This window comes from Nuphar pumila, chromosome 6 (assembly GCF_984573655.1).
Source record: "Nuphar pumila chromosome 6, dmNupPumi1.hap1.1, whole genome shotgun sequence".
In the NCBI taxonomy this organism is placed as follows: Eukaryota; Viridiplantae; Streptophyta; class Magnoliopsida; order Nymphaeales; family Nymphaeaceae; genus Nuphar; species Nuphar pumila.
The window spans coordinates 2,613,647-2,623,620 of NC_143254.1; the positions used below are offsets into that span (position 1 = coordinate 2,613,647).

The following is a 9,974-nucleotide window of genomic DNA, read 5'->3' on the forward strand; positions in this document are numbered from 1 at the left end:
CTTCCTGGTTGCAACGATGGTCTCTCTAGCTGTCTATCTAGCTGCTGTGTATTATCGTTTGAGATGCATTGCTTTGGGGAGGGAGGCATATATATAATTATTTCATGTCATACAATGATTGAAACTCTACTTGATAGGAAAGACTCCCTGATTACATCTTGTACTTGATTACAATAAGACATTGTGATTTCCTACAGTCCAATGATCTCCTAAAAGTTTTCTCAGATGAAACGCTTAAGTCTTAATTGTGCTAAAAATCCTGAGATCTTCTCTCCAAGTAGGACTCCCTCTTAATGTGAGACTCTCAATGAGACTTCCTTTCCTGTTCGACCCAATGGGACCCCCTTCTTCTTGTGGGACTTCTGAACGGTCCAGAAGGTTATATGTTCCCCCCCCCCGAACAGGGCAGTTAGCTACATCTCATGTTTGGGGGTCCCAAAGAGCACCACGTATGTAAGCATGTGTGTCTCGTATCCCCATGTTTGTTAGCATTAATTAGCGTTGGAGTTTGATGCGATTGCAAAGACTTAAGTACCCTCTCCTCCATTGGTGTAAAAAAAAATGACGGTTCTTGAAAAGGAGTGATTGTAAAGACTTAAGTGCCCCGAAGATGATTATTTAAGACCCAGTCTCTGCAATGCAGGATTATCCGAGAAAAAAATCTCCCCTGGAGGAGGCCATGAACATCAACCCTCTCACTCTCTCTCTCTCTCTCTCTTCTATTTCTGCTTCTATGCACATCCATTAGAAGATCATACATTGCTCCATCAAGCACCGACTGACCTGCACATTGACTGTTGTGGAGCCTGATTCAAAGTTTTTACCCTTACATGAGGAGGGTTTGGGGGCTCATCCCTGCGTGGGTAGCATCATTCAACTCTCACACACTCTCTCTCCCTTCTATTTCTGCTTCTGTGCACATCAATTAGAAGATCATACATTGCTCAATCAAGTACCGACTGACCTGCACATTGATTGTTGTGGAGCCTGATTCAGAGTTTTTACCTTTACAGGAGGAGGGTTTGGAGGCTCATCCCAGCGTGAGTAGCATCATTCAACTAAATGAGTTGTAAATCCTGATTCAGAGTTTTTACCCTTATAGGAGAGGGGTCTGGGGGCTCCTCCCAGCGTGGGTAGCATCATTCAACTTGAAGAGTTGTGGAGTCTGATTTAGAGTTTTTACCCTTACAAAAAGGGGGGTCTGAGAGCTCCTCCCAGTGTGGGTAGCATCATTCAACTTGAAGAGTTATGGAGTCTGATTTAGAGCTTTTACCCTTACAGAAGGGGGGTCTGAGGGCTCCTCCCAGCGTGTTCATGGCCTTTTGCCCATACAGGAGGGGGGTCCGGGGGCTCATCAACCCTCTCAGTCTCTCTCCCTTCTATTTTTGCTTCTGTGCACATCCATCAGAAGATCCTACATTGCTCCATCAAGCACCGACTGACCTGCACATTGACTGTTGTGGGTCCTTACTGATGAGCTGCCTCTAAATTTATGCGACTTTGGGTCCTTACTGCACTTGAAGTTGAGTCGTTGTATTTTTTGTTGTTCGGTGGGTGGTGAGGCACTCCTCTACTCTCTCAAGACTCTTAGCTTGGGCAATCTTTCTTTTGATGATTGTGGTTGTAATGTATCGTTGAAGTTAAAATGGGGAATGAAATGACAATAGAAATCACTGAAAATTTACAGAAATAAACTAGACTCAATAACAAAGACACCACTTTTTACGGATTTGGAATATGACCTCCGGTTAGGGAGATATGACCCTGACAAGTTGATCCTAATTCGGGTAGCGATTTATAGCGATTTGCTTACTGAATAACACTACAAATCGCTATAGCGATTTGCGGAAGACACTACAAATCGCTATAGTGATTTGCGGAAGAATCTACAAATCGCTACAGCGATTTGCGTAAGAATCTACAAATCGCTATAGCGATTTACGGAAGACACTACAAATCGCTATAGCGATTTGCGATTTGTAGTGTCTTCCGCAAATCACTATAGCGTTTCGTTGGAGACCCAAAAATACTACAAATTGCTGTAGGAAAGCCCGATAATACTACAAATCATTGTTGGAAGGCCCAAAAAAAATTTGGTCCGGAGGGCGCTGCCCCCCGAGCCCCCCGCCAGGGGTGCCCCCCCTTGAACCCCCGCCCGCTGACCGCGCCGGGGGGAGCCCCCGGACCCCCCTTCTTTAAGGGAAAAAACTCTAAATAAGGCACATAAGTAGAGAGAGAAGGGAGAGAGAGTGAGAGGGTTGGTGTTCATGGCCTTCTCCAGGAGGAACCCTTTACCTCCCTTGATTTCTTCTCTAGAGAGAGAGAGAGGGTTTTACAGTGTTTTACGAAGAAGGAAGAAGAAGAAAAAAAAGATGGCGATAGAGCAATGTAGGATCGTCTGTTGGATGTGCACAAAAGTAGAGAGAGAAGGGAGAGAGAGAGTGAGAGAGTTGATGTTCATGGCCTTGTTCAGGAAAAACTCTTTGTTTCCCTTGATTTCTTCTTTAGAGAGAGAGAGAGAGGGTTTTACAGTGTTTTACGAAGAAGGAAGAAGAAGAAGAAGATGGCGATGGAGCAATGTAGGATCGTCTGTTGGATGTGCACAGAAGTAGAGAGAGAAAGGAGAGAGAGTGAGAGAGTTGATGTTCATGGCCTTCTTTAGGAAAAACTCTTTGTTTCCCTTGATTTCTTCTTTAGAGAGAGAGAGAGAGGGTTTTACAGTGTTTTACGGAGAAAGAAGAAGAAGACTTTGAAGAGTCAACATCATCCTCGACTTTCTGGATAAAAGACATGTTTGTCCTTTTTTTGAACAGAAAAAGAAGAAGACTTTGAAGAGTCAACATCATTCTCGACTTTCTGGATGGAGGACATGTTTGTCCTTTTTTTGAACTGTTTGTTTTTTCTTTTTTGCTTTTTTGAATGAAGGGCATTTTTGTTATTTTCTCAAACCATCACTTTATGAGAAGAATAGCAAGAAAGGGTACTTAAATCTTTGCAACAACACCAGAGTCCTATGCAAAGTTATGTCAACATACACGGGAATACGAGCCCCATGTGCTTGTATACGTGGTGCTCATTCAAAGCCCCGAACACAGACTTGGGATTCAGTGAAACATCGGGGGCGAACATACACCACCCTCTCCAACTTTCCTCATGTACAACTCGTTTTAATATATTCTCATTTAAGAATTTCTTTCTCTAAAGATCTCGCCCATTTAATTAAATTATTGGTGTCTCGTTTCCCCTAACCTCCAGTCCCTTTGTTTATAAATGTATTGGCCAGGACCCCAATGGTTCCCTTCTTGTTAGTAGAGAGACAAAGCAGAGAAAGATCCATATATTAGAAAGGATCCGAAAATAGAAGATGACTTTTTTCCTTTATAGGGTCCGTGTACATTATGTAACCTGTGTGGTTGACATATCTCCTTTTTGGATAAACTTACTTGAATACGATGCGTTTGAATAATGATATAATTATCGGTAGATGACAGGATCCTTTAAAGTGCTAATTATACGGTTTGATGGAACGACATCAATACTAGGGATGCAAACGGGTCGGACTTAGTTGCCTGACTGGCTCATTTTGGGCATTACTGAATCCAAAACAATTCAATATGGCTTAATCATCTTTCTCTTGGCATATGAATGGATGTTGTCACGTTGTAATGGTTGTTTGTGTGATCTAGAGGTGGGCAGGTTGCTTTGGAAGGTGCGTAAAAGCCAAGCAATTGCTAAATTTTAGAGGGTTTAAATGGCAACTCGGTTTCACTCATCCCCATCGTCATACCTTATTTGGGATCTTGATGCAGCGCATCTAACTAGACAACCCAGTAGAAGTCCACTCAAAGACTCGAGCTGGGACGACACACAAACGAGCTCGATCGGGAACATTAAGCAAGCCTTCGAAAACATTTGAAGATCTATTTTTTATTTTGAAAATTATTTTGAATATGTTTTGGATTTTATTTCGAATTTCTGTAATTTTTTGCCCTTATGTGTTAAGATCTGTTTGGGTATTCAGTAGTTTTATTTTTTTATTGGTTGTAATCAGCCAGTTTGGATCCCTCAGCAGGATTTGGATCCAATTGAGCAATCTGAGTGGTATTCTAGCTGTTGGGTCCAAAGACCGGCCCCATTGGGTCTCTTTGGGCGGTGGTTTAGAAACCCAAGGGAAGAGACGTTGTCTCTTCTCCCTCTACATTGTATGTGTCATTTGGTTGGCTCAGTAGACCACTATGACATTCCACAACCAGTGGGAAAGGGAAATGACATCCTTCTCTAACATCTGAGAATTGAATTTCATTTTCTTCTTGGGGATGGCTTCCATATATTTCATGCAATTCACACTGCAAGATTTTTGTTTCCATGGACCAACCAAACATGCTATACGTGCAATATGAACTATGAAAATTATCAAAGGTTTTGGATCATCATATCTTTTGAGATGTGACGATCCATATAACAACAGACTTATCCAAGATACATGATTGGGCACTATGCTAGTATTAATTGATTTTTAGTCTGCTAATTCCTTTTGAATAATTTATTCTTTTATGTAAGGCTAGTGTATGCAGCAACACTGTGATGAACGCTTCATCTCTCACCCACCTTGAGGCAATGCGTCAAAGAAAAACACCAGAAGGGTAATTTACGTATAAACACCTAAGTTATGACGAAGTTATCTTTAGCAGCCTCAGGTTTTCGAATATTTAAGAGAAACACTCACCTTTTTGTCTACATAACTCTAGTTCACTATTGAAAGTGACAGTTTTAGCCCTTTCTTTACTTCAAATTATTGAATCCGGAGGGAGAGAGAGAGAGACCTAAGAGCATATAAGACTTTTTTTTGGATAGTCCAAGGGAACCCAATCACGGACCACACATTGGCTAGCCTCTGTTGAAATTCCCCCCTGACCACCGTGGAGTAAAGGTAAAATTGTGATTTTTTTTCGATTACCAGCAATGAGAGAGAGAGAGAGAGAGAGACCTAAGAGCGATAAGAGACTTCAAAAGTTAAAATTATAATTTTATAGAGAAAATTAGAGTAACCCGAGTGGTCATCCAATCAATTTCTTAAAAAGCAGGCATTTATCTTAAATATTTAGAACCTTAGGCTGCTAAATGCTGTAAATTGAGAGGGCTCGATTTATTGGCCTACTCCTATGCACGTAAACCATGGAAAATAGGGACAATGAAAAATCACTAATAAAATAACTCATAAATTAAAGAAACAACTGACATCTCAATCAATCTAACCCCTAATCTCTTACCCATAACAAGTATTTATAGAAAACTAAAACCCTAAGTCTACGATAGATCTTGGATAAAATCCGAATACAAAAACAAACTCAGAAGAGAAATCCAAATCCTAAATGCTAACTACGGATCCAATTGGATCCTGGACCTCAATCTCATCACCTGCTCTTCTTCTTCTTCTTCTTGTTTGTTAGACTTGGATCAGATTATGGATCCACAAGTGCATCACTAAATCATAAATAGGTTATAAGTTAGGTGTCTATATGTAAATTACCCCGAACCAGAACTACCAATGACTGTTCATCTTGTGATAGACGGCTGATTATACTACTGCTGCATGCAAACATAAAGGTCTTATGCATAAAAACCAACCGCTGACTGCATGCATATATAGTGCTTGTCTTGTATGAATTACCATGACCCAACTTCTCCCTCTCTAGGTACTGAGTGATCCACAGAAGAGGGCAGTGTATGACCAGTTTGGGGAGGAAGGGCTCAAGGGACAGGTTCCAGCTGCGGCGGTGGCGGCTATGGGAACTCCGGTGACCCGAACATTTTCTCCTTCAAACAGAGAAAATGCAGAGGATATATTCGCCGAGTTCTTCGGCAGCAGCCCTTTCGAGTTCAAGTCCATGGGTCATGGATTCAGGTCGGCCCGTTATGGCCAGGACTCTGGCTTGTTTGGTGTGTTCGGAAAACCCGAAGGCATGTTCAGATCATTTTCAGAGGGCAGCTCAGCCAGCAGCATGCCACCAAGGAAGCTGCAGCCGGTCGAAAGCAAGCTGCCTTGCTCCTTGGAAGAGCTCTACACAGGGTCCACCAGGAAGATGAAGATATCCAGGAACGTGTTTGATCATACCTCAGGGTAATTCCTCATAGAAACCCCAATGGATCGGGTTTGGGTCAGATATCTGAATCCAATTTTAGTCCAATTCAGTAAAATAGGTACCATCCAATTAATAACGGGATTTGAATTCAGTATGCAGTTTCCCATCCAAATCCGAACCAAACGGGTAATCCAACCTGATTACATATACAGCGTATCTGATTATCTAATCTGATCTAGATTCTCTGTTACCTTTCCCCATCTGTCTCCAAATCCAATTACACATGATCCGTTAAAGCCAGATTCATTTACACTTAGATCTGAACCAAGTCCATCCCATTTACATCCTCAAGTCCTCGCATTATTAGGGTGCCAAAAGTTCCATGTCAGTCTGCCCTGAATAGGGATGCAAATGGATTGGATTCAGTTGGACCTATGATCCAAATCAGGCACCTTATTCTTGGGTACAGATCTTAAAACAAGACACCAATGAGAAATCGGAACAGATAGGACCGAATCAGATATTTCGGATTTGGATTCGGCTTACAATTACAACTTTCTGTTGAACTCCGATCCTGATAAAACCTGATCCATTTTCAACTTTTTGCATGTGAAAAATAATGCTTCTTTCCAACCTTTTCCAGGGATCCAGTATTACCATAAAATTCGTAAGCAAATTCAATTCTACTTCATCATATCTTATTTAGATCGCAGTCCCGATTTGGATTTATTTCTTAGAATTATGGATTCATGTTCAGAATCTTTTGATCAACATGTACCTGAATCATTGGATCCCTAGTCCCATTTCTGAGGATATGGGCCAGTCAAAATGGATCTCATCTAGATCCTGTAATTGTAACTTGGATGCAGTAGAGGATCCAACCAAGGATGGCTTATATGGTAATAAAGGCAATTTTTTTGCTCCATGGAAACTACAAAAGCAGGATCCAGGTGGGTCTAACACCGTGTTAGATCTGATTCCATTTGTTTGGATATTGGCTCGATCCAAATCTGGATTTGGTCCAGGTTAGTATGCAGGTTTTTCTAAGAGCTTCAAATATCAACCGCCCACAATGTACCAAAATTTTGCGATTTAAAATATCATAAGATTTATGTTGAAAAATGTGACAAAAAAACAAACCATGCTAGACCCATGGGGTTTGGCCTAGTGGGATGTGGGCCTAGATGGTTTGACAGGCAGTTGCGTAAGCCGAAGCTTGGCGACGCCCTGGAGTCGAGGGGTAAGCCCTCAGAGTTTTATGCTGACATGGACTGAGACCATTAGTACGGCAGGCTGAGCCAGTGCGGCTATGTTTCTGCGCCGATGAGGGGATGCCCATTGCCAAAGAGCCACGCAGGAAGGGCAATCTCAGGATCCGGTTTGATGTCAAGTTCTCAACAAGGTTGACAGCAGAGCAGCGGGTTGGCCTGAAGAGAATACTGGGAAGCTGATTGGCCTGGCTGGTTGGAGATCCAGATCCAGATCCAGACTTTCTCTCTCTCTCAATTTAGAGCAGTGAACAAGGTGACAGGCTGAGAGTCTTAAAACTAAAGGCAATAGCACAATTCAAACATGTTTGAATTATCAGTGGAGAATTATGGTACAAAATCTGTGACATTTAAACGTGGCAGCAGAAATTTAGAGGCCTTTTCTTTTCAACATGTCTTAGCAGTCATGCTACCATTTTCGTTTTCTTATTCTTTGATTGCTTATAAAATGATAATAAATTGATTCACTTAAAGAAATTGTATCTCTGATTTGTTTTTTTACAACCTTTTTATTTTTCTATATTTGTATCCCTGTTTATGTTTTTTTGAACTATTTGGAAATCATGCAGATATGGGTTGGCTACGGTAAGCTTCAAACTTGGGAAACAAGTTCATATGAAAAAAAAAAATTATAGAAAGCCACACAAGTTATCAGCTATTTCAAAAAGCAGTTCAACTTTTGGATTAGATTTTTTTTTTCTTCGTTTCAGATAAGACATGCTAGATTCAAGGAAAAAACATGCATCTAAAACCATGCACCCAATTTATCAGCTATTTAAAAAAAGTTTTGTGTCCAACTTTCGGATTATTACAATCTGCTGTGGCTGAAGCTAAGTGAAGATAAGGTTCTGTTTTGCATGTTTCAAAAACAAATTTTGTTCAAGAAAAATCATTAATAAAAAGCAAGCATTCTATATAATAACAGAAAAGTTTAGCAGCTCAATGTTGTCAGATCGGTTTTTGAATCTGGAATGATTTTCCAAAAAAAAAAGGAATCGGTTTGAAATTGAATCAGTCTATTAAAAAAACAAGTTTTTTTAAAAAACATAAAAATTCAAAAAGATCTACATGTATGTCGATTCAGGGCCTGAAGCGGCGCATTTTATAGGGGGGCCTGAATCAGTCCTTGCATCGAATCCAAAAGGGGCCGTTTGAATCAGCCAATTTGATTTGTTTTTTATAACATTGAGGTAGTTTCCTGCAATTAACTCATTAAAAACCATTTAGGATCAAATGAGATAGTTGGATGGTTAGGTCATAATATCATCAGTCTTGGGGGTTATCCCCTCAGCTTGCCAATAAAAAAATATATATCATAAAAATTTACATGTAAAAATCTTAGACCTGGTTTGTGCCATGCAACTTTCACAGGAAAGTGTTAAGCTGGCAATCCTGATGTTAATCATTTCCACCATAAAACATCAAATCATCATGGTGGGAAAGTGTCATGCTGACACAAGCGAGCCTCAGTTTTTCCCGCCACCTACTGCTTTTTACAAGTAAATCCTTTCTTTCCTTACCTCCCCCCATAAAAGCTTTCATACGAGAACTGGCGGGCTTTTTAGAAATCCATGCCCATTCCCTTATAATGTCTTTACACGGAAATGAGAAAAATCCTCTCAGGTGCTTGTATGTGCTATCTCGGATATGATGGTTAGGTCATATTATCATGTGTGTGTGTGTGTGTGTGTGCGCGCATGTGCGTGCACGCGTTCTATGTATAATATGTACATGCACATGTCTTGAATCTGATACCCTAGTGGGTGCCATACTAGAGCTATAACTTTCTTGTTTTAAATTTGAGTTTTTTTTTTCTAGAGCTGACCCTACATGTATCATCTAAATGGTTTGTTTAATACAGTAAACAGGTTTGGATCGTGAGATTATGATTTGTGTTCAGTTTTTCAAGAGCTTAAAAAAAGAATGGTTCACAATATGTCAAAATTCCCTGCATAGTACTTTTAAATTTCAACAGGAATTTCTTAAACAAACAAAATCAATAGCCCAAAATGGGGAAATGAGAACCTACTAGATACGAAACCTACTAAACGTCGGTGTTTTTTTTTTTTTTAATTCTGACCTCGTAGTTGTGTTCAGCGTGATTGATTTACTAGAAATCGCCACTTAAATGATGCATTTTGGATGAAAAAAAATGGCATTTTGAGCCTTATAAATTATGAAAAAGGTAAGCCATTGATTTTTGAAACCTTATAAAAACCTATCCATGCATCAGAATCAAATGCTCCAAGAAATTATTCTTATAAAAACAAGCATATAGATCGCTATCAGAATTTTGAAAAAACACTGAAAATTCATGAAAAATTAATAGGTTTCTTATTTAGTAGGTTCTCGTTTCCCGCCCAAAATGTACCAAGATTTTGTATTTTTAAATATAAATCTATAGCACGTTTGTTAAGAAAAAAAACTATGATCAATACATCCATAGGGTGCAAAAGTATGTAATGTTCGACGACAACTTTCTAGTAGATTTACCCAAAAGTATCCCACTATCTTTAGTTTCAAATATTTAACCATATACCTTACCACAAACACAAAACTGAAGTGAAAAAGGCCATGTCCAGCATCAAAGTGAGGTACATCAGATGCCTCCTCAAAGGCTTAC

The 9,974-nt window shown here is 40.0% G+C and overlaps 1 protein-coding gene across 1 annotated transcript; it reads left to right on the forward strand.

Annotated features, from left to right (window-relative positions):
• Positions 1-16: 16 nt before the first annotated feature.
• Positions 17-7,534, forward strand: LOC149833662 (uncharacterized). The gene is made up of 4 exons (XM_090009193.1): positions 17-85; positions 5,697-6,121; positions 7,268-7,323; positions 7,368-7,534. Exons 1-4 carry the CDS (start codon positions 17-19, stop codon positions 7,532-7,534), a joined length of 717 nt encoding a protein of 238 aa, XP_089865319.1.
• Positions 7,535-9,974: the final 2,440 nt, after the last annotated feature.

Coding starts and splice junctions, on each gene's coding strand:
- LOC149833662 (XM_090009193.1), top strand. CDS start 17: ATGGTCTCTCTAGCTGTCTATCTAGCTGCTGTGTATTATCGTTTGAGA. Junction 6,122..7,267: donor GTGTTTGATCATACCTCAGG/GTAATTCCTCAT, acceptor ATGTGGGCCTAG/ATGGTTTGACAGGCAGTTGC. Junction 7,324..7,367: donor CGACGCCCTGGAGTCGAGGG/GTAAGCCCTCAG, acceptor TGAGACCATTAG/TACGGCAGGCTGAGCCAGTG.